General features: G+C 40.1%; 3 protein-coding genes across 6 annotated transcripts in view; 2 read left to right on the top strand and 1 right to left on the bottom strand.

The window, feature by feature from the left end:
* The first annotated feature begins 455 nt into the window (after positions 1 to 455).
* Positions 456 to 10,357, top strand: mgrn1b (mahogunin, ring finger 1b). 2 transcript variants are annotated; one of them, XM_086175878.1, is made up of 17 exons: positions 456 to 806; positions 2,348 to 2,466; positions 2,604 to 2,692; positions 2,796 to 2,942; positions 3,610 to 3,727; positions 4,342 to 4,408; positions 4,563 to 4,606; positions 4,722 to 4,769; positions 5,214 to 5,282; positions 5,382 to 5,541; positions 5,639 to 5,748; positions 6,075 to 6,289; positions 7,077 to 7,188; positions 7,279 to 7,324; positions 7,618 to 7,722; positions 8,566 to 8,611; positions 8,720 to 10,357. In XM_086175878.1, the coding sequence occupies exons 1-16, from the start codon at positions 719 to 721 to the stop codon at positions 8,604 to 8,606; spliced, it is 1,578 nt and encodes a 525-aa protein (XP_086032004.1). In that variant the 5' UTR covers positions 456 to 718; the 3' UTR covers positions 8,607 to 8,611; positions 8,720 to 10,357. The 2 variants fall into 2 exon arrangements, with proteins under 2 accessions (XP_086032004.1, XP_086032003.1); XM_086175877.1 differs by lacking the exon at positions 8,566 to 8,611 and having other exon boundaries at positions 8,720 to 8,982.
* Positions 10,358 to 14,539: 4,182 nt separating this feature from the next.
* aanat2 (arylalkylamine N-acetyltransferase 2) lies at positions 14,540 to 16,245 on the top strand. The gene is made up of 3 exons (XM_086175773.1): positions 14,540 to 14,875; positions 15,347 to 15,501; positions 15,593 to 16,245. The coding sequence occupies exons 1-3, from the start codon at positions 14,710 to 14,712 to the stop codon at positions 15,896 to 15,898; spliced, it is 627 nt and encodes a 208-aa protein (XP_086031899.1). The 5' UTR covers positions 14,540 to 14,709; the 3' UTR covers positions 15,899 to 16,245.
* Positions 16,246 to 16,467: 222 nt separating this feature from the next.
* The window catches only part of rhbdf1a (rhomboid 5 homolog 1a (Drosophila)), a 30,454-nt gene continuing 22,404 nt past the window's right edge, over positions 16,468 to 24,517 (bottom strand). For all 3 annotated transcript variants that reach the window (XM_086175549.1, XM_086175550.1, XM_086175551.1), the window contains 14 exons: positions 24,095 to 24,301; positions 23,845 to 23,967; positions 23,567 to 23,730; positions 22,656 to 22,907; positions 22,438 to 22,549; positions 22,277 to 22,351; positions 22,004 to 22,165; positions 21,816 to 21,916; positions 21,670 to 21,733; positions 19,966 to 20,060; positions 19,801 to 19,876; positions 19,421 to 19,521; positions 17,680 to 17,833; positions 16,468 to 17,523 (listed from right to left, as the gene is read on the bottom strand). In XM_086175549.1, the coding sequence (XP_086031675.1) occupies positions 17,104 to 17,523; positions 17,680 to 17,833; positions 19,421 to 19,521; positions 19,801 to 19,876; positions 19,966 to 20,060; positions 21,670 to 21,733; positions 21,816 to 21,916; positions 22,004 to 22,165; positions 22,277 to 22,351; positions 22,438 to 22,549; positions 22,656 to 22,907; positions 23,567 to 23,730; positions 23,845 to 23,967; positions 24,095 to 24,301 (2,106 nt within the window). In that variant the 3' untranslated portion in view covers positions 16,468 to 17,103. The remainder of the gene's footprint in view (positions 17,524 to 17,679; positions 17,834 to 19,420; positions 19,522 to 19,800; positions 19,877 to 19,965; positions 20,061 to 21,669; positions 21,734 to 21,815; positions 21,917 to 22,003; positions 22,166 to 22,276; positions 22,352 to 22,437; positions 22,550 to 22,655; positions 22,908 to 23,566; positions 23,731 to 23,844; positions 23,968 to 24,094; positions 24,302 to 24,517) is intronic.

The following is a 24,517-nucleotide window of genomic DNA, read 5'->3' as shown; positions in this document are numbered from 1 at the left end:
TAAGACCTCAGTGTTGGAGATTGGATTTAGATTGTGGTGGGGTGTTGTAGATAAAACAGCAACTTGAGTTTTCGGAGAATTATATGAAAGAACGGAGGGCTGGGGTTTGGCTAGGGAGTAGTAGCAGGCCAGGACAGATCCAAGGGGGAAACATTGACAGGAAAAACCACAGGTCAACAGAACATGGAACCAGAGAATATTTTACAGGCAACTCGTTGCAGGACAGGAGCGCTTGTATTATCCGTCAACGATCCGTTGCAATCCTGTGATTTCCCCAATGGGGTTTCCCGACTATGTGATTTGCAACGGTTTCATTGTTGCGACCGCGGACTTCCTGAAGTTCCTAAAAAACCAACACCCTTCCTTGCTGACCCCTCGACTCAACCCGGACTCCTCCCGCTCAAGTGCATGCCGCCGGTCGACGCGCTACAGCAAAACGAACGCCTTGAAATTCTGGAAACGTTGGGATAACAACCAATCAGGGTGACTCCCCGCTACGCTAGCAGAGCTCTGCCAAAACAACAGCTCGACTCTATTTGTTTCGCTTTAACGCCTCCGGCATAGCGACATACCGATAAACTGAATCTGTAAAATGCCGAATTAACTAAAACGGTTTTATTTTGGTCGATAAAAACCCCGCGTTGGCGTGAGTGTTCACCGAAGGCAGCGCTAGTCGAAGCTAGGCAGTGAGCTAGCGTCGGCGATCCAGCAGAGAAAGATGGGGTCCATCCTGAGTCGCCGAATCGCCGGTGTTGAGGATATCGACATCCAGGCAAACTCGGCCTATCGTTTCCCACCGAAATCTGGTAAGTGATCGGCAATAATTTATTGAGCGATCCCTGACAAAATAACCAAAAGTAACGGCGTATAATTCGGATATTTTCTCATGACGATGCTGACATTATGGTCTCAGAATTAAAACGTCGTTTGCGCAGCCAGAAACTGTACAAAAGCCAAATATGAGGTGCCGGAACCGAAGGACTTGTTGTGTTGATATCCCGAGAAATGGCCCTTAACGTAATGCTCTATGATAGTTCATACCTTCAGGGTACTTTCCTATTTACCCTGGTCCAGTGTGCCGAGTGACAGAAAGCGTCACCAGTCACAATGGTTCTGTTCTGGATTTTAAAAGTTATTTTCCTGCTTATTATTGTCTTTTTTTATCTGACACGGGTGTAAAACCCTCTGACGTTTTATCGTGATAGTCATTACTCATGTCGTGTTATCAGTAATGATCTGCTGTATAGACGAGATCACAAAGTGGTGGTTAGATGACTTGTGATAGACTGAAATGATCCCACATCAAGCAAATATTGTGCACTGAGAAATCAACGAAAAAAATCACTTATAAGATGGTTATATTACAAAGAATTAGGCACAGGAGTTGTCTTTTTGCATCAATGAAATACTGACATTTGAATGTTGTACAAGGACATGACACCTAAACTGACTTCGTAGTTTCGTGTGTGCATGTGTGAGAGGTCCATTGACCAGTTGCCGACTGCAGGTGTGACCTCACTGTGCATGTCCTTCACACACAGCAAGTAAAACAGTCACTGAAGGAGATGCCTAGATGTGTTCATGTTCTGCATGTCAAAGGTCGTGTTAGTTCTGCTTTTACTGTATTCTACGTTCGCCTACACAAGGTCAAGCTCTAGGACAGAGCCAGTCCTCCTTACCTGACTCATGATTGCCGTAATGTTCGCAGCGGCTTTATGTGAAAGATCTGCATTAGATCAGCAACACATTTCACACCGTTTCAACAAGAGTAACGTGACTGCCATAGTATGCTGTATTGATCCCATTTCCTAATTCAGGGATCAATAGAGGACATCTGCTTATTTTATCTATATCTCCCAACAAAATCAGGTTCTCCTTTGCTTTTCTCAAATGTGCGAATGCCATGTTAATAGTCAATAGTTGATATGTTGTTGAGAGAAGAGTAATAATCTACAGAGACTTGGTCAGTAAAGGTAAGTCGTCCTACCATGTAGATAAAATATCCTCGTGTTGTTATTGTTAAGGTTTCTTGATTTTTTTTTTTTCCTTGAAATGTCAATATTGATGTCATTTAGCATTTTATTCTGTCAGTCTAGAGTCAAAACATTTTTGCTGTTTGTAAGTAACATTTCACATTGTACTTTGGCTAACAACCTGAATTTGAATTTTTATAGCTGAAGAAAAACAATCAAAAGCATTAAGTTATAATGTTCTTAGCCTTACAGTTATTATGGATGTTGGCACGGCTATTAAAATTAAAATGGAATGAGAATTTCATGATCTTATTTGTGTAGTACTTCAATAATTAATCTTTAATTGTTGTTTGTTTTTTGGCTTTTGCTCTCAGGGAACTATTTTGCAAGCCATTTCTTCATGGGAGGAGAAAAATTTGACACACCACATCCTGAGGGATACCTTTTTGGAGAAAACATGGATTTGAATTTTCTTGGAAATAGGCCAGTGCAGGTGAAAAACACAGTGATCTTTCTACAACCCATTTTAATGTTTCAGTCCTCTTGAGAATGGGGTCCTTGAAGTTTTCTTGTGATAATATGCCTTTCCAGCGATGCCATGCTTTATCATTACTTTTTTCCCCCCACTAGTTTCCATATGTTACACCTGCACCCCATGAACCAGTGAAAACACTCAGGAGTCTAGTTAACATTAGAAAAGACTCTTTGCGTTTGGTCAGGTAAGTAATATTGAGAGAAACATTTATATGATAGTCAAAGTAATGTTTTTTTTTCTCTGATGAAAATCGTTTTAATCCATCCTGCTATATATCTACACTCCAGGTATAAAGATGATTCTGACTCTCCTGTGGAGGAGGGGGGGAAACCAAAGGTCCATTATGGAGTGGAGTTTACCTTCGATGCTGACGCTCGGGTGGCCATCACACTCTATTGCCAAGCTTTTGAGGAATTTTCCAATGGGATGGCTGTGTAAGATTTAGATAATAGATCTTATTGGACTGACTTAGATCAAACATGAACTACTTTTCATGAAAGATGAACAGTTTTCTTTTTGTTTAATGTGGGATGATCTTAAGTTCTTCAAAAAAAAGTCACTGTCATTTTAGATAGCTGCCTAGCAACACAAGCAATACTTTTTTTTTCTTAAATTATCTCTGTTTTCCCCCATGTCGGACTTAACTAATTAATCTGATAACGGTAACACATAAATGAGCTTTTCCAAAAATCTCTATTGTCTCTAAGATTGAAGCCTGTGAGCACAAGGACCAAAATAGATTTGGTGGGTCCTTAGCAACCAGCTGTCACCATGGATACTGCAGATAAGACACAGAGAAGATAAACTAATAGTTCATGGTTATGCTATGTATTATGATCACATATTCTTCAGAAGAATGTGGATTTCATTATTGACATTGAGTGTCTCCTGTAAGGTGGCACAATGGAATTATAAGTACTTGAGGGTGAAAGCTGCGATGTGCATTTAACAGAAAGTGTTTTCCTAAGTCTGAACTGTTGCTGTTTCCCTTAAGGGTGCACTTAAATGCAAAACATGTCAGAGTGTCAGCCTTGACAAATCTTAATACTGTAGACAAATCTGTATACTGACCTTTTTTTCCCTGTGCATTTGTGTTTGAAGTTATAGCCCAAAGGATCCGACAATGGTTTCTGAAACTGTGCATTACAAGAGAGGAGTGAGCCAACAGTTCTCTATGCCATCTTTCAAAATAGATTTCAGCGAGTGGAAAGAGGAAGAAGTAAGTATCTGCAGTAGTCTGTTGATCTCACGCCTCAAACGCAAATGATCTTTCTTAGATTATTAAAAAGTATACTAAGATAAGGATTTCGCTAGCGGCTGAGCTGACTGTAGGTTAGATAATACAACCTGGGCAATCTTTGAAATCAAACCGGTTTAAAATACAGGCAGTTTCTTTATTGCTAAAGCCACCGTAAGCTTGGGAGTCAAACACACCCTGCAGGAAGTCAAACAGGAAGGTATTTATCTGTTCGCTTTTCAAATTAAAATTGGAATTAACAACCCAATCTAAACAAAGCATGCTATCAGTGCCCAGCCAGCAGACCTATAATTCTGAATTATTAGAAGCAAGAATGAACAGTCTCAGGTAGTTTAATGCAAATTATCAAACTGTGTTGTTTCTATTTGTTGGCAATAAATATGCACTGAATAACAAATTTGGTAAAGGCACAAACATCACATATACAACATAAAAGAAGTAGTTCCACTTCTGAAATTGCCCTTTTTGGGCCCTTTTACTAGCATCACTTACCTGCTCCTGGTGGAGTCCAAGTGCTATTCACTTTAGCCAAATGTCTGTTTGTCAACGACTAATAAAATATGTGTTCTTTAAAGCTGAACTTTGATCTTGACCGAGGAGTGTTTCCCATGGTCATCCAAGCTGTGGTGGATGAAGGGGATGGTACGTGAGCAAACAAGCTATTTTTGCATTGAGATTTGCTGTAAGACCTGGGAGTAAAATGTTAATTCACAGCACGTGTCAACCTTTGCAATAAACACTGTACATGTTTAGATCCACATTCATTCTTAATATGACATTGTATATTCTTTTTAAGATTGCCTTGGCCATGCTCATGTGCTCCTGGCAGCCTTTGAAAGAGTATGTATAATTGTAGTTCCACATATGTAGTTCCACATGTATAAAAAATATATTCTTAGATTAACCAATGCATATTGCATATTGTGATATATATATATTTTTTTTAACTCTACAGCATGTTGACGGCAGTTTCTCTGTCAAGCCTCTGAAGCAAAAGCAAATAGTAGGTTTTTTACTAATATAATTTTTAATTGATTCCTTAACTGTTGTTTTCTTTTTTAGAAATGATGTTTCCCTTTTCTATTAATTAGCAGCAATCACCGCTGTATGTTTTTAATGCTGTGGGAAATATCTGGGGATCACACGATTAAAGACTTAATCTCCAAACTCCCGATGGGCCGGTGAAAATTCTCTTATCAAACCTAATCTCACTCAATTATTAATCTTACTTTTGGATATGAATATTGTGATTTCAAGGCTTAGTAATTGTCTGTGAATTATTTGCACACATTCATTTTATGTTTATATAAGAATAATACAAATTGGACTTCTTCCACTCTGAAACTGAATCAAGTCAGACAATGTTGAGTTAATGCCGACAATATAAATACAATTTCTGCACCCATTTTTTAGCATGAAATTCTAATTGTTTTGCTTCTTGTCACAGGTTGACCGTGTGAGCTACCTCTTACAGGAGATCTATGGGATTGAGAACAAAAACAACCAAGAAACCAAGGTTTCTAAAGAAACATTACAAACATATGAAGCCTAACAGCTGTAACATACCCATTTTACATTTCCTTGGATTTTGATTTTATTTTTTCCTTTTTTCAAGCCATCAGATGACGAGAACAGTGACAACAGCAACGAGTGTGTTGTATGTTTATCTGACCTCAGAGACACTCTCATCTTGCCCTGCAGACATTTGTGTCTGTGTAACTCCTGCGCTGACACTTTACGTTATCAGGCAAACAACTGTCCAATCTGCCGACTGCGTACGTACTTTTAACTATTTTAATGCAGTTGTTGATTCATTTTTCTTTAATGCTATCACACAATTGTTTCTAATTTCACTGGTCTTTATCTACAAAGCCTTCAGAGCCTTGTTGCAGATTCGAGCTGTGAGAAAAAAGCCGGGAGCTCTTTCTCCTGTGTCCTTCAGCCCTGTCCTGGCTCAGACTATGGACCATGATGAACACTCAGTAAGTTTCATATCTGACATGCCTCAAATGATAAAACTCTGGAGAATCAAGTTTCAGGCAAGATGCTTGAAGATAAAATTACAAGTAAATTTTGAAGCCTGATGGTGCTTTCATTTTGTGTTGTTTGTTTGTTTGTTTGTTTACTTGGCTTGCAATATTTCATACATGTCAAACAAACCTGATGTCTTTCATGTTGTGCATATCAATGCAGTTATAGTTTATGCTGGCCAATATTTAAATCCTTGTATCTTGATGTCAGCACTTGAAATTAATTGCTATGCAAGGGGTTAGTCAAGCGTAGCAACTAATTGTCCCTCTTTCTACAGAGCTCAGACTCTGTTCCTCCTGGCTTTGAACCCATCTCACTGTTGGAGGCGCTGAACGGCTTGCGGTCAGTGTCTCCTGCGATTCCTTCCGCTCCCCTTTACGATGAAATCAACTTCTCTGGGGGCCTTGGAGGTGATAGCAGGCAGCTGAGTTCCCCAGAGCATCTAAGTGACAGCAGCCTGCAGAAGGGCAAAGTCAGCAAGTCACCTGACAGGTAAAATGAGTTCAGTGATCATAAAACCATTACTTTTGTGGCAGTGGATCAGGAAATCAGATAACATGCTTAAGTGTTCTACTTATATGAATTTTCTGCCCTACCACATCTATTGTTGAGTGCAGGGACAGATGGAGAAGTAGATTAGCTTATGAAGTAGGGGCAGAATATTGGCTAGTGGGCTGTGTACATGGAAAATGATTCTGCTCCCTCCACATCAGAATGAAAGGATACTTAACTGAAGGGCCATGGACGCGAAAGGTTGCTCACCCTCTTGAAATAAGTTATTTTTATCCATGAAATTATCACATCAAAGAGCATCATATATTAATCGGCCAGCTGCCTATCAGCGTGTTTGCTATCGCTCCTCCGCAAGCTGATCTTCAAAGAATGAAAGTAAAAGCCTGTGTTACCAAAAATTAAGATAAAATAAATGCAAAAAATAAAACAAAATATTAATACCTTAATTGGAGCTTAGATCGGGGTAAGAGTATGCACTCCTGCCAAGGGCATCAAATATCAGAAAATGTCCGGTAATTTTCTGCAAACTATCTAGGAACTTGCAACTTAAACTAAGAAATATTCCCAAATTGGAAGCTCTCCAATTCCTTAATGGGAAAACTGGAAAATGTGTGAAAATTCCCACGAACTTGTCCAAACATGAATACTAACCTTATGTTTTGTCATCGGCAGAAATTCATGAAAAATAATACAATAAAGAAAAAACATTTGATAACTAAAACATCCTAGATAACTAGATGTAATTTGTGATCTTCGATTGGTGTAGTACCCTTAGGTCACCATCATCTCCCATCCAAGAGGAGGATGAGGAGAAGTTGTCTGAGATGTCCGATGCCCAGCCACACACTTTGCTCTCAAGCAGTCCTGCGCCCACTGACGTAAGCCGCCGCGTGGACATCTGATATGACATGATAAACAATGAATGATGTACACAAAAGCCTCTAACCAAATATTCCTCCTTTCACCAGGCCACGGCAACTGAGGATGTAGCAGAGTCTCTGTCCCCAGATGATGGTGAGTTTTCTCCTTTGGGTCACTTGAACATGCTGTTGGCTAGATATTAGATTATTTACATTATGGATGTTTGTTGTTTTGGCATAAGGAGAAAAAATATTAATGGGATTCTTCTTCCATCCCTCTCCATTTTTTGTGTTAAACCTGTTCTGCTGGCTGAATAAAGAAGCAGCAAATTTAAAAGCAGAAGTCTGGGGAAGAGATTTAAGGGTGTAACCTCACCATTATGTATTTTGATTAACCCAACAAATGTACACAAATGTTGTATCTCTTGTGTCACACATGCAATCCAGACGACAGGATGCATTCTAGTGGAGACATCTTGCAGGACTGCAGCAGTGAACACAGCAGCCTGACAAAAACAGAGAGTGACCCTCCAGGAGATCTGTCTCTGCCAGGTGAGATGTTCTCCTTCAAAAGGAAAATATAAATATTTATATTTTCACCTAAGGCCTTTTGGGAAAAATATAACCATATTCACTGCACACTCAACCTCTGGAACTCGCAGCACCAACTAAAACTCCTGAAAGTTGAACTATCTAACCCTAAACCAACTAGAACAGACTTGGTTCTTGGTAGAGTTGGGTGAATGAACTGACATTTCAGCAGTTGGCCCCTGTTTTGTGTGTGTGTGTGTGTGATATATACATATATATATATACATATATATATATATATACATATATATATATATATACATATATATACATATATATATATATATATATACACACACACACACACACACGTATATACTTATATATACACATATAAACTATAAACACAGACACATAAATAATATATACGTGTGTATGTATATATATATATATATATATATATATATATATATATATATATATACACACACACACACACACACATGCAAACAAACTTTTCAAACTGTCTATATGATATGTTTGATAGTGAGGAATGGAAGAGATATCTGGTTGAAACCAACAGAGGCACAAAAATATCACCCAATTGTCAGTTTGCAATGACCATTTTTGGGAAATCTACATCTCACCCAACCCTTGTTCTTGGTCTCTTGATTCTTTGCTGCTGTTGACTCTATAATTATAGAGTCATATTCTAATGACTTTTCCCTGAAATTCAAGCCCTTGGCCTCAGTTTCCTCATTCCTTGCATGTAAGCCTGTGGACATCTATGCTTATCCATGTTTCCTAACATTCCCCCTCTGCTCACTATCATTCTGGCCCTTCATACCTTCTCTCTGTGGCCAGCTTTAGGTCCTGATTCCTGCTCTATTGGTATGGAGGAATAACTGTGGTATGTAGGCTTTCCTGTCAGCTCTGCTTCTGTATGTCAGTTGTGCTTTTTTTCACAGTGGCCCTCCGTCTGTGGCTTTTGAAACTTTTTTTTTTTTACAACTCCCAGGGTCCTCAGAGTCAACCGAAAGCCTGAAGAGTCAGAGCACAAACTGCTCAAGCCAGCCTCTCCTGTGTCCCACAAGCAGTCTTCATATGGAAGACGAGCACCTCAACCCCTGACTCTGGCCCAGCCTTCTCCCTCTCGTTCATCAGAACGGATCTACACACTCAACCTTCACGCCATTTTCCGATTCTTCGATAGATGCAGCATTGGCCCCGAAAGGTCAACAAGGACTTAGGAGGTGTCTTTGACATACAACAGATATTACTCCCACCCCCCTACATTAATGATGTTTAAAAAGAAAAAAATATATATAAAATATATTGTTCTCTTTGCTCTGGAAACATTTCATCAACTGTCAGATGTTAGTAATTTGTGTTCTAGTAAGTGAGTGAATTCCTGAGATGCTACACTACCTGTCACGGTGGTGCTTTTCAAGCACACTTATTTTGAATGAACTTTGTACCGACTGCTTAACGCTACATAGAATTTTAAATACAGTTTCTTTTAAATGTTGTATTCATTAGTGAAAGATGTGACTTTTTCTGAAGTCCAGTTGATTTGACCTTTGAGGAGAAATTTGAAGGCTTGTTTTATCTTTTTTTTTTTTTTTTAATTAATTACACTCCTACTAAATTGTTGATTCATTCCAGGCTTCATGATGACAGATTGTTTTCAACATTATTACATTTTACATGTCTGTTTTATTTCAGATAGTTTATAGTGTCAGCACTATACTAAAATCCTGACAGATCACATTTGTACACGCATACAATATAGAAAAACTATTAAAATGTTCACCATGCACATTTTCACATGTTCATTATCAATAAAAATCGTTACATATTCACCTCCTAACAGCTAAACTCAAAGAAAGCTAAAGCGTGCAACAAGCATAGATGCTCCAGCTACTTATATGCTGATGCAGTATGGCACAGCAAGTGTGCTTTTCGTAGGTGTGGCAGATCTTTGTAAAGTCTTTGTGGCAATACCGGTGTCTGCTTATGTGATGTAGCTGCAAAAAATGGGATCAGGTTTGTGGCTGCAACGGCTGGTATACCTTGATCCCGTACGTGTGCAAATAGATCTCTGTGCCTTGAATTGATATGGCTGCCTGCTTGTTGCATTGGACATTAGTGTTCTTATAAATGCTAAAATATACAACAGTTTTCAGCCTCTAGACAGGATTTTTAAATTCTCATGTACAGTTATTTTCTATTATAAAATCAGTGCTACTCAGACATATCTTATTATTGAGCAATATTAAGTTGCTGTGTTCATTTAATGTTATGACCATTTCTCAAATATGCATTAAATCTTAAGGTGAACACGGAATCTCTCGTAAGAAAACAAATCCAATGCAGTTGATGCAAATTTTGCATTCGAATGATTTGTCGCGCATTTGCATGTGAATTTGTAGAGATTTGAACAGCTTTTAAACAATGAATTTTTTTTCTCTCTCCCTCCTTTTTCTGTGCCATTTCAACTTGACACTGTGCCTTCCTGTTCCCATTCTGACCACTAAAGCCCTGGTATCCAGGATAACTCCACAGTAGGTGGTTTGTGGCTCTCTGTAAAATCAATACCTGTCTTTGTGTGAATAGCAGCATGTGTATAACAATAAAGGACAAAGATTCAATATTCCATATAACTTGTTTCATGTTTCTCATAATTAAAATTATTTCTATACTAAAATACTAGGTAAAATGTTTGGTCCGGTAGGCAGCTGATTTTTGTTTTGTTTTTTATGTTCAGGTTTTGAGTGGATCTGGACTAACTGAAACATGCGCTGCGCCGTGTAAATGTGACGAGTGCTCTTAAATGTTTTGAACTGTTCTGGTGAATGCACCTGAACTGTGAGCTGCTGCAAGATGGTGATTTTAGTTAATATACCATCTGAAAGACTATCAGCACTCTCTCATCTGCCTGTGGAGGAAGCTTTGTGATTTTGGACAAGTTGTTTTCTTTCATTTCTTTCTACAAAGGTGTTAAGTGAACAGTGAAATTGTTAATATGTAGGTCATTTCACAATTACTTATCCTGTTAAGAACTCTTAGATAATCACCCACCCCGGGACAACATTCTTTAGGGGTGGCGTGGTGCAGGGGATAGAGTTCTTTTTTGATCCAAACATTTCTGGTTCAATTCCCGGCTCCACCTAGTGTGTCAAAGTGTTGTTTAGCAAGACACTGAACCCCTAACTCCTCCCATGGCGCTGGTGGATAGCAGCCTACTGCTCATGGTTCATCCATGATGGGTTAATTGCAGAGAACAAATTTCTCCACAGGGATGAATAAAATAAATTATCTTATATGTCTTCATTCTCAAATGTTTTTCTTACAATATGGCTAACAGAAAAGCCCTGTACAGTCACAGAACAAGGTCAAAAATTGTGTGTATCATTTAAATTAATAATGCACTATTTTTACTGGCCTAAAAAAGGAGGATATTAGAGTAACAGCCACCCCCTGACCAATTTCTGCTGTGGAGTGTCAGGTGCATAATTCTGCATTATTTGCAGACATTCTGCAACTTACCAGAACAATGATGCTTCCAAAGGTCCTGGGTTCAAACACATGTCCTTCGCGTGCCTATATGGGTTCTTCAGATTTTGGGGTTCCTTCCAAAGACCAAAAACGCGCAGTCAGTTAACTGAATACTCCATGCAAATACAAAGAAAAGAATTGATTTATGTGTGTCTATTTGGCCCTGTGATCAAGCAGTGACCGGTCCAGTGTTAATCATCGATTGTCGGCTTCACTTGGTTCCAAGGTCACTGTGTCCCCGTGTGAGAGGTAAGTGGTAAAGATTATGGATGATTCGTTGTACTTCCAATTCATCTCTCAGCTCTTTTTGTCTGATCCTTCGCTAAGTGGTATGAGAGGGCTGAATCCCAACTCGTAAAACTATTTTCTTGACGGTATAAAAGAACTCTACATAGCATGAGAGACAGGGCCTGCAAGCATTTGAAAGACAAGCATACGGACCACAATGCAATCAATAGATGGATTCTGGTACAGTCTCCATCAACATGCACCGCAAAGGGACTGTGAAGTGCCACCTCTAACACATGCTTTCTCCCCAAGCAACTTGGATGGTGAAAAAAAAAAGAAAAACATTCAAAACTGACAAATTTAACAAACCACACACATCAGATCGGGCATTATCTTAATGCAAGTATGCACATTTTGACCAGTTTGCACTATTTTTACAGCCGCATTTGTTCAATTCTAAGTCAAAGGAAAAGATTTTTGGGGGCAAGTGAGCATCATGTCGCGTAAATGATGCGATAGTAAAGTACGGCCACAATGTAACACTGTAGTGTTTCTCTTTCCAGGTTTCTTTTCTGCTTTCCGGTACAATAAGCCGCTTAGGGACTCTCACCGCAGAACAGTGCAGGGTATGCAAAAGAGAAAATAAGAGAAATAAATCAACACTATTCAGTGTTTGTAACAATGCCCGTCACAGTGTGGCTAATCTTAAATTTGCATCCTGATACCAAGACAATAGCAGATGTTAAAAAACAACTTCCTCCCTTTCCTTTCGGCTGCTCCCCTCAGGGTTTGTTACAGCGACTCATTTGCTTCCGTTGAATCCCTATTTTCTACATCCCCTTGTTTCATAGCTAACTTTGTGTCCTCCTTTCATTCCATCCATAAATCTACTAAACAGGAGTCTTTCTTAACCCTGTAAAAATCAATTGCAAGACTGTCTTCAAAAAATATTGCATCAGTATCGTGTATATCATTCGCAGCAGACATCACAACTGCTAAGCTAAAATTAAAAAAAAGGTACAAGAAATGCTGCGTCAAACACTGAAAGTTGATAAAGCAGGAAAAGCCCACATGCACGGTAGCCTGGAGTTGAATTTGTGTAGTTCAAGGTAGCATTTACTAACTCACTTTGTTGCGCCAAAATTCCGATGAATGTGTTTCAGTTTTCACTCATAAAAATATATGATCGTAAAATGTATACCATTTATTAACAAGGAATGGTATATATTATATGACCATTTATAGCTACAGAGCAAGTTGGAACTAAAAACACTTTTCCACATTATACAGTAAATGTGATGTAGGGGAACTGTCCCCTAAAAAATCCTACATTGTAGCTCTGTCCTAGAAAGGTATTTGATATGTACTGGTAGGTTATTTTGTAACTCACACCAAACTGATTTCAACAAATAAATTGCACCATAATACAATAAAAAAAACACAACCGTAATAAAACAATAGTTTGTTCCAACTTGTTCCAGGAAAAGAGTATCATTAGGTGTTGTTTTTTGTTTATTTAGTTTATCAACACATTTGAACTAAATTCATATAAGAAGGCAGGTTGCAAATTATTATAAGTAGTTCTTGCTGTCCACTTGCAGTGGGGGAGCTTAAGGTTACAGAAGGTCATTTCCATTCAGAATGACCATGTACACACCAGCCATTAACATCTGATGATCTCACAAACTGAGATATTTTTACATTTGTGATTGGCCAAAGGCCCATACACCTTAGCAGATGGGCTAAAATTAGTTTTTGAATCATCCTTGTAGTAGCGGCCGAGTGAGAGCTAGTAGGGTGAAAACAATAATCCTTAAAACAATTCTATTTTGGTTTGATCTCTTGAGGCTACAAGAAAGAATATTAGGGCTAAGCCTCAGGCCAGGTGGTGTCAAGCCTGTTTGGCTTTGGATAAATAAATAAGCTGAAACCAAAGTATGTACAGAGCAGATACGGACATTTTAAATGTGTTACAGATGCATCACAACTTTTGGTTCAGTTAAAATTTCAATAATACAACTCGATTATTTAGGAAAATGGGTTAATAAAGATGAAAACATGTGATGGACCAGGTGACAATATTTCTGCCTTAAAAATTTTGTTTCGAGTGAACTCACAAGCCCACCGCAATGCTTTGGAACTGCATTGACATTCAACGGTGAGTAAACAGGTTTACCTCAGGCCAGCTGAAGCTGGTGCTCTCATTTAATCACACTTTCCTAAACCTCTTTGGGGCATGAAATGACCCCAACAGCAATCCACGCAAATCTCCCCACTCCCCTCACTAAAGTTAAATTAGCCCTTGATCTCCCAAAACATGTGCATCTGCTTGTTCAGACACACCCAGTGTCTCCCCAGGCTGGAAAATGTATTTATGAATGTACAGTGCACGTGCCTCTGCATACTTATTCACTGTCTTCATAAGGTACAAAAAACATTCTACAAAGATAATGTTTTGTTGTTGGTTTTTTTTTTTTTAAATCAATCTGTCTGAGGCCTTCCAGTATACAGCTCAGTTCATGTTGACGTGTAAACAAGAATGTTTGAAAAGTGCTGTAAAACAAATTAACTTGAATGTATTGTTTGGTTACTGAGGTTGTGATTCTGAAGTCGAAAATATGAGATGTTTCTAATGTTGTGAAGCCTTCTGCATACATAAGAAAAAATATCAGGTGTACCTTTGAATATGTGGAACAGTAAATCACAAGGTGGCTACTGTTAAAGTAGTACCAAATTTCATAGCTGTTTTCCAACTGGACAATGACATCAATTTCACTGAAGTAATATCAATAAATATGTGATATCCTTTTATTTTAAAAGACAATAAGATGTCATAGGGGATACTTCAAAACCTTCCTTGAGGCACAGCAAATAGTCAAGCAATTATACGAGTGAAAAGACCGAAGCGCTCAAGAAACAGAGAAGAAGCGTCTACCATTTGTTTGCAGGGGATTTAAAGAATTTAGGGACACGTCATCTAAGACAGCCATCCTACTTTGAGACGCCACATTACGGTGGGAGATCAGACTGAAAAGGAGACAGAGCAGGAGAAGGTCAGCATAGAGCTCACTCAAAAGTGCTGCAGTCAAAGGAGAGGCCAGAATAAGAGGTTTCATCGGCTGACTCTCTTCAATGACAACTTCGGTGTAAAGTTTTGTAATCAAGAAACTGGAAGAAGAAAGCAAGTAGGAGAAGAAATAATCAGAATAGTCTTCAGTCAACATGACACAGCAGTTGGTCGGCTCGCCATTCCTCAAACCTTTCTTCCTGAAGACGCCGGTCAGAGTGGTCAGCCCTCTGCGACAGAGACGGCACACACTCCCCGCCAGTGAGTTCAGGAACCTCACACCGCAGGATGCCATCAGTGTGTTTGAGATTGAGAGAGAGGGTAAGTCCGGACGAGAGTTAGAACTTTAAAGGACGAACGGAGAAAAATTGGTGGATGGGTATTTTTAAAAAAGAAAATAAAAATTAACAGACGTCTTCAAATTAATAAAAATAGAAATAGCTGTTTTCAATTCAGTAGGGAAACAAGATAGTTGTCAAACTTTGTTGTTTGTTTTTTTTCAATCTTTTATATCAACTAATTAATCTACTTGGGGCCGTAATCTCATCAGTCACAATATTGGATTTTATGAGATTGTTATATCTGTTTGATTTGATAAAATAGTAAAAGGCCAATCTTTACTCTTTGGCAAGGCAAATATCACTGAAATCATATTTTGTTCATTTTAAATTCATTTGCATGTGCCAGCACTTTGATTGTGAAGTTGCATGATCTCAATTACAGGACAACTCTGTTTTGTGATATCAATTACCTGCTAATGAAATGGATTACATGTGAAATGTTCATCCCCAGCATTTGTCTCAGTGTCTGGAGAGTGTCCGCTCACCCTGGACGAAGTGCTGAACTTCCTGGGCCAGTGCCCTGAGTTGTCCTTGGGTTGGTTCGAGGAAGGTCAGCTGGTAGCTTTTATCATCGGCTCCGGCTGGGACAAAGAGCGGCTGGCACAGGTCAGACCACTCCTGAAAATAAATGACTGACTTTGTCGGCTGGTTACTTTGTCCATAACCGGTGCCCCGTTTACACCTACTTCCCCTACAGGAGGCCATGACCCAGCACGTCGCGGACACCCCCACAGTGCACATCCATGTGCTGTCGGTGCACCGCCACTGTCGCCAGCAGGGCAAGGGCTCCATCCTGCTGTGGCGATACTTGCAGTACTTACGCTGCATACCTGGCATCCGCAGAGCTCTGCTGATTTGCGAGGACTTCTTGGTGCCCTTCTACCTCAAAGCCGGCTTCAAGGAGAAAGGGCCGTCTGCTATCTCTGTTTCCAGCATGCAATTCCAAGAGATGGAGTACATGCTCGGTGGGCAGGCGTATGCACGGCGAAATAGCGGGTGCTAGTCTTTCAATTCCAAACTTAATCCGCCTTTCACCACTCACATGGACTCAGGGCAGAGAATAACAAGCAGCGGCAGACAGGCGAGAAGTAAAAAGCACAGCAGCGGTGCACTGGCCTCAGCTTCATAATTCAGTCCCCTCCTGAATCACTTCAACATGAGCCAGAGACTGAGGTGGGACCGGGCTGGGACCAGGACCTCCTTCACGGCTTTACCTAAACGATCAATGCAATTGATAATGTGACTGATCAATCTTTAAATTAAGTTTAATCTCATGTCTTTGAGAGCTAAATGTGTCTTGTAATTTTGAAAAAAATCATTTAAAAATATTCTCCAAAAGGCACTGACTTGTAAAAGAGATAATTTTGTAACAAATAAAAACAAAATTAGTTTTAAAGGTAAACAGTAATTTATGCGGATGGCATTTATGTAAAATCAAGCCACTAATATCGTCCTTCATTTGTGTTCATACAACCTTGAAAATGTGCTCTTTCTGTTGTTTTTGTGAAATAAACTATCTAACAACAGCGAAATAGCCAAGAGTCATCAGGAGAAATGCACAGACAATAACCATTTGTTGATATTTTTTTTTTACTGTTTTCTGGTACATGTGAGTAGACAGGTAGCTAAAACACTACCACCTTCAGAACAATCATCACTTCTTGAGAAGCAATAAACAAATAAAAGAAAACATTTGAGTGCTCAGCATACTGTAACAAAAATATGGCAGTAGTTGGTACATTTATCAACAAGGCACCAAAGGTATCAATAGTTCATTTTTTTTGTCCCTGCTTCTGTACGAAGTCGCCTGAATAATTATAATAAAATCTATGGTTGACGTGTGATTGAATGTGATGTTCCTTCTCTGTACCAGTTCTGACTTCAGCAACTCCCGCCTCAAATGTAAAGGGCAGCCGGGGGCGTCGATGAGGCTCAGAAGCGCCAAAGGTTTTTAAACTGGACAGTGAAGGATTGACAATGACCTCTGGTGAACTGGGAGGTGACAGGAGGAAGTCCTCATGATGAATGTCATAGGTATTTACGCTTACAGAGTAGAAAAACACAAGCATTTTGTCAGAGTTCACAGAAATGGGAACCGTTTCCCAGCCGCACAAGAGCTGAGTGGAGACACAGAGGGGGGTTGATATCATCTTTCAGTTCGCGTCTCTTGACCTGATACCTTTCTGCCGTGCTCCCACTGACCCCGCATCAGTGGAGGTGAGCGTTGAGGTCGTACTTCTCACAGAATTTGTCCGTGAAGGGGATGCAGGTGAGTAACTCGCACCACTCGCACTTGATCGGGTAGACATAGAAGAGCACCACTAGGCCGGAAAATAACCCCACGAACACCAGCAGGAAGACGATGATCTGACATCGTTTGCGATAAAGGTCCATGCGGCCGAAGCTGATGTAGGGTAAGAAGGCGAAAGACAGGAAGAAGCCAGAGATGAAGCCACAAATGTGGGCGAAATTGTCAATCCAGGGCAACAGCCCAAAGGCAAACAGGAAGAGCACCACACACAGGAGCTTGGTAAAGGCGCGCCAGGGCTGTGCCAGGATCTGCCAGCTTTGGATCAACTCCACAAACAAACAGGCCAAGATCCCAAACTGAGAGCCGGCGGGCCCCACCTGAAGGAACAACAGAGATGTGTAAGCCTGACAATATCAAGTAACCTTGATCATTTCACATGTGAACTTCTCTCCCAAAAACAGAGCTCTAAAACAAAATCTGATGAAAGCAGCACGTCATAGTTTATGACGTCAACGTTTCAGACTGATGATCACCTCCGCTCTGTAGGGCAGGAAGATGGCTGACGCTAAGTTGCCTGTGATGCCACTGAGGATGTAGATGATTGAGATGCGCAGCCACCCTGCCAGTTTCTCCAGGTCCCTCAGGATGGTCATCTGGAAAGCCACGGACACCAGGCAGTGAAGGATCCTGGGAGAGCAGCGAGGACAAAATGCTCACGTGTGCACAACGTGATATGTATGTGGGGTGAACAGCTCCACGTGTTGGAAAGATTATCCGGAAAAACCACTCAGGAGCCAAATGCCTTGACCCATCCACAAAATCGTCTTGATCTCATTGAAGCTTAATGAGTTAGTGTAGTCAGTGCACTTTGTTTAATTACCAGGGGACAGAACTGTGAAGACGAAGAAGAAGCCCTACTTTGTAAGGTCAGCTCTTTGTGCTGGCAGAAAGGCTTAAACCGCACCTGTCCATCAGATGTGCTGTGACATTTAGAACTAGCATTAATATTCCAACTGAAATCAATATTTGGATTTACCGTGATAACAAAAGAGGTTCGGAGCCAACCGAAATACATATCGAATGTGACAGGATAGTAAATGTCACATATATTTTTTGGAAATAGATGCACAGCCTGTGAAAAACTGAAAAACACTCAACTCGCGTATCTTGTATTTATTGATACTGGTGATTCTTTGAAGAAAAAAGTAAATGACTTTTCAGGTGCATTTTCAGGTAAGATTGCGTGCGTGACAGACGGGGATAACAACCAGGTCTGGGATGTGTCCTTGACCGTTCAGTCAACTGCTTGAATAATCAGATAAGAGAACTTCTGCTTTAATAAGGAACTACATTACGAAGCATTAATGCATTCATTCATTATCTATAGCACTTGTTCTGCACTCAGGGTTGTGGTGGGGGCTGAAGACTATCCCTGCGTCAGTGGGCGAGAGGCGGGGTTCACCCATGTCACCAGTCAATCACGGGCCACATAAAGAGACAAGGAGCCGTACGCTCTCTCAGTTACACTTCTGGGCAATTTAGGGTCTCCACTGAACCAACTGCATCTTTTTGGGCTGCAGGAGCAAAATGGAGTTCCTGGAGTAAACCCACGCAGACACAGGGACAGCAGACAGGCTTCACATAGGAAGGCCAGGATCGATCCACTAACCACTGTGCCATAGTGTCACCCCAATACAAAACAAAAAAGATTAAAACTCGAATTAACCTAATTTAATCTTGATTCACAAAATGCTGCAACATGACCATGTGGATGTTCCTATGATGCAAAACATAACTTTCCCTTTTGGGAAGAAAAAAAAAAAGGTATCTATTTTTGGGAAAGCTCAGTTGGGGCATCGGAGCATCTTTAAATAGGACAACATGAGATTTTCCAGGACGTGCATCTTGGGATTTCTCCTTAGAGAATGGAAAGAATGCTAGTTCTGAGTGGAAAAAAAACAACCTTGGAAACTAGCAACAGTTTTCCCACACACATAAATACTGACTTATTCACTCTTAATAACATTTATTAAGTATGCTACATTCTTAAGTCCCAACTACAAAATGCATGAATCCTTATTATGCACAGTAATAAACTACCAGAATGGTATATACATATATAGTATACCTTGATTCAGTGAATATCTATTAGTAAGATGTGTAGTAACTTTATCATGACTAGATCAAATTTAAGATATTACCCAGATCTATTTTGAAATGGTTTCAAAATACGGTATGATTGAATTTCTGTGATTCCAACTGGTAGAAACTCACCCTGCATGGAGGAAAAGTGAGAGCCAGAGCCTGTAGAACTGATCTGGGATCTCGGGGTTGAGGAAAGGCAGCAGTCCACACACGTCGTCCATGCAGTGCACCTGCAGGACAGAGCACAGCAGGTTATGTCTCATCCTTCAGTTGTACTGAAACATCAGAAGCTAAGAGACACCAGTCACAGGCAGACAGGACAGAAATGCACTCCTACACTGAGAGACTCCTACACATTTCTTACATACACATTTTTGGTGAGCTGTTTATCTTTACACCATTATCTGTACACCTGGGTAGAAATAGCACACATTTTTTGACACTTAAGGTATGAAAGGCAGTGGGTGATATGAGGGTAATTTGTATCAAATATGGAGCATCTTGCTTACTTGTGAGCAGAGAGTAGCCTCCTCATGAAAGTAGCCTTTCATGAAGTCACAATATTCCCGGGATGTGATTTCACACCTCAAAAAAATGTTTGCAGCAATTAGTATTTGAGCCGATCAGTCTTCCACAGAGGGTTTGTTCATTCCAAGATCAATATTTGTCCTCACCTCCCTTTGGTTCCAATGCAGCAGGGTCGGCCTGTTATGGTACAGTCTATGTGAGGCAGGTTGGTGTGGTTCCCTGTGTTGTACCGGGTGCAAATCTAAAACAATCAGAATAAAATGAGCCTGTATGTTTCAACCTGCCACAGTAAATCTCGAACATATTTACTTATTTGCAAGTATTTTATACTTTGCCAAGTATCACTTTGGCTAAATTTATTTTCCACAATTTCTTTTGATATGCTTTTGCTTCTGCTACACTTTGCAATACTTCCAAGAAGCCCTTGGGGTACACACTCCCTGGTTTCAAATACACTGTCTTGAAGGACAAAGAATAAAGCATTTGTCTATCCGTCTGTAGGCCTGTGCAACCAGTCGCACCAACAGCGGCTGAAACATTATACATAGAAATAATGTTAATCTGGAGGATTACCTCTATTAGCGACTGTTGGTGTTTTTATTAAGCTTTTTAATGTCATTCCACAGAGTAAAACAACACTTATCCTTATCTCGGTTCAACCCTGTGGGAAGCTTGTAAACGCAAACTCTGTGCTACTTATTGACATTGTTTGCTTCCAGCATTATGTACAGGGAAATGTATTTTGTGTTTGTTTTTTTTTTTTTTAATGCCTTTCTTTGGTGGAATTCAAGTTAAGTTCATGCTTTGAATTCTCAAAATCTCCCTAAAGACACATTGATTCTGTGTGTCTAATGGCTTGGATTTGATTTTGATGGTTGTTCAAAATAGTTTGTATTTAATCATTATCAGAGCACCTCTGCCACATTGGCCAGAGTCTCTAATCTCTTTAAATTTGTCCTCAAGGCTTTGAGCTTGAGATACTGCAGCCACTTTCTTCTGTCGCCTTAAAGCTGTTTAATTTGCCCTGCGGACAAATTGGAAGAACTCTTCAATTTTTATTTCTAATACAGTAATTATGAAATGTAGCACATGACTGCCCCTTCAGTGAAAGCCTTCTCATCTGTCCTCTCTAAGCTGGCAGGAAAATATGATGACCCTTTTTGTCCATAGTTAAGTAAACCCTCTATTTTTTTTGATGAACTGTATAACTACTTTTGCTCATTTTTTTAACAACATCAAAAAAAATCATGAAAATATTTTAAAAGAACCACTGGATAGATTCAAAACATTTAAATACAAAAATATCAAAGAAAAATACCTTAGAATAGAAATGAATTGTCAATAGAATTTGCAGGGCAAAATATATTAAAAAAGAAAAGTATCAAACAACTTACAGATTAAAACAAATTTAAAATGAGATCATTTAAATATTTAAAAAATCCCAAATGTATCCACAGTTCAAAAGTATATTTGAGAAATTTGGAGACACCTTTTTATGAGTGTGTGCACAATGTTTATAGGCCTCAACCACTGTAGTTGATGAAAAGCCTAGAGTGTCTTGACCTAAAAAGACTGAGAACCACATGATTTCATATTTAACAAAGGAATCAAGGATTTTTATTGTCATTCCGCTCAGAGAATGGAACAAAATTTGTCTCCTGAGGCCCGGACAGCCAGTAGCAGGGATGCAAGATATAATTTAAAAAGCTGTGTGAGAGATATGCACTGTTGACAGTTTTAAAAAAGAAAAAAAATGAGGTTAAATCAAAATACTGCTGAAATCAACCCTCCAACCCTGAAATCGCAATTTCTTATTATGTTAATAGGAAACAGGGTTTGAATGCACTCACTGGCCACTTGGTGATGTCATCAGGCCACTCGTGGGGTGATACTGATGCGGGCTCAAGACATATCCTGAATGAGAGAAATAATAACCGACGTAAACCAGAGACTGTCGCCGTTCTTCTTAAATTCGAGTTCTGGCGGTGGATTTTACCTGGGGTCCTGATGGCACACAGAGCCATATTGTCTGTCTTTACCATTTAGCTGAGGAGTGCTGGAATGCCTTGGCCACTTCACCCACACAGCTAGAGTACTCTAACAAGCAAATCATAGGGAAAAGGGATCAGTATTGCCGTTTCAATCCCCAGTTGAATTCAAAAGTTCACCATGTGGTTTACAGACCGAGCACTCCTCCTCTGAGGTTTGGACACAGCCTGAGCGATCATTTCGCACACAGCAGGCGGAGTTGCGTTCGATGGCTCTCTTTTCCCTGATAAAGTCATGCACTTGTTTGTCCTGTCTCATGCATGGTGAATATTTGGCCCCCAAGTGGATCAGAGCTTCCTGAGGACAGTATATATAATACAAACACTGTATTTATCTAGAGACACTGACACACAATTCTTGCCTTTTTATCTTTAAATCTGGAAGTAACATATCTGGTCGTGTGCTTACCGAGCTAGGCCCAATCCAGAAGTTCTCTTGCTGTACAAATTTAACGTTCTCATACACACCTTTGTTTCTTAAAACCTAAAGCAGAAACGACACGGCCCAAATAATTACAAGTTTGCACAAAATTATGAGCAAGGAAACGCCATGTTTTGTCAGGGACTCACAGAATCAACCGTCTCGTGTTGGGAGAAGCCCACCGGCGCGATACCATAGATGCATACAGCCAAGATGGTGATGAGCAAATGGACAAAGGTGATCCAGTATGTAAAGAAAGGCCTGATGAAGACAGAGAACATGCTAAAATACAGCAATGCTCATCATCCATCAGTGTCATCCACTGAAGGGGGGCATTGAATAAGTACTATGTGAAGCAGTGCAGTACCTATGGTCATCCATATCCTCTATCTGCCTCTTCACATAACTGTCGATGCGCTTGCGGTAGGTGCGGTTAGTAAGCTTCCCTACCATGCCCAACCCGTAAGGCCTCTTTTCTCGGGCAAAAAGCTTCTTGACAGGTACAACGATCCGCTGCCCGCGCCGCTGTCCGTTAACACTCACCACCTCCTGCCGCAAGGGCACCTTTGGTGGCCCAGGTGTTCCTTCTTTGGCTTTACGCCACCCTCGTTCCAGAGGTCTGCCAGGGTTCACAGAGCACACGAAAACACTTCCATCAGTAAGATTTTCCTCTCTCAGATTTGGTAACATCTAGAAACCCTAGTCTCTAAACTCCTTTTTTCTTCAAAATTATACTGTCAGAGTCAGAATATTGCATGTTGTAAACTGCATTAGCACTGGTTTGAATATACAAATAAGTATGTAATCCATGCAGCGCATTTTAACCCCCCCTCCCAACGTGCACACACATTGTGTATTTCTGATATGATTTTTGGAATGTGTCAGATATCTGCTAAATAAATGTGAAAAAAAATACAGCTTTATCATGTCTCTCATCACAGAAAAGATCAATTATTCAACTCTACCAACAAGACCACAAGGTGACATGTAGGTGATACCATACTGATAAATGTCAAGTATTGGTTGTGTATGGAAAGATATTTTAAACCCCTTAAAAGAATATTTCCTCAGGTAATTTAAGAAGGATAAGGTGCTGATCTGGCTGATCTACTAAAGGAAGTTGTTGAGTTAGTTGGGGTCATGACAGAATAACTCTAGGTCTCCCTCTAATCCCGAGAAATCTCACACCACTTTTAAAAAGCAAGAATCATTCACATTTGCAAAAACCCAAATTACTACTCAGGACAGAGCAGTGAGATTTATGGGAGCTTGACTCACAGCATGAGATGACTCCTCTCCAGCGCTGTCTTATCCAGAGCACTGCCTGTCAGCTCCATCTCATCTTTCCTGCTGCTGGGCTCTACTTCCTTCATGGCTGCCTCAGACGGCGACTCGAAAACCTCGTCCGCGTACGTGGACAGCTCATCGTGCATCAGAATGTCCTGGAGATAACAGGAAAGGAGGCTGAGGACAATTGCAAAAATTTACATTTTTTCCTCCCTATATGATGTTATATAACCCAGTATAAACAAATATCATCGTTCTAGCCATCTTACTCTGGCAAAGAACGACGTGTCGAGCTCGTCAGGAAAGTCGACCATGTCCTCCTCCATGAAGCTGGCAGGAGTGAAGCTGCGTCTTTGGGCCCGTCTCAGAGTGCTGTCCCGTAATGAGCGCCCCTGAGACATGCAAACAACAAACAATTATATTTATCTTTCTGCTCAACATTTTCTTTTCACACTGGATAGTAAATGTCTCTCTCTTTTTTTTCAAACTCTACTATATGTCTGCTGCTGACATGCTGACCTTGACCAGAGCTGCTGCAGCCCTGAAGCTCATCTTGGCCACAGATTCTCTCTTGCGTCTGCGAGGCATTCGGTTAAGACCTGAGCGGGAGCTGGTGAAGGAGCATAGTGAGGCGGCTCCAGGGGTGATGGGTGTCTGAGGTACGCTGTAGCCGTCCACCTCCTCCACATTACGGAAAGCCCGTCCTCTCGCCAGTGGATCCACAATCTGGGGACAAATGATTTGCATAGGTCAAAGAACTTTGACAAATTGTATTTGTTATTTTTGTGTTTTATTATTGACGGTGGACTTCTACACAAAAATAAGAAAAATATTTTATTATTATTATTTTACCACAAGTTGACTTTTTTCTGAGAATATTCTCTTACAAACCTTTTTAGAGACAAGAATAAAATAATTTGAAAATAAGAATAATATCAAAAC

Source organism: Fistularia commersonii, chromosome 28 (genome assembly GCF_037954325.1).
Source record: "Fistularia commersonii isolate RoL2024-O1a breed Wild chromosome 28, RoL_Fcom_v1.0, whole genome shotgun sequence".
Lineage (NCBI taxonomy): Eukaryota > Metazoa > Chordata > Actinopteri > Syngnathiformes > Fistulariidae > Fistularia > Fistularia commersonii.
Note: the sequence above shows the minus strand (reverse complement) of the source record. Positions and strands in the feature narration are given on the sequence as shown.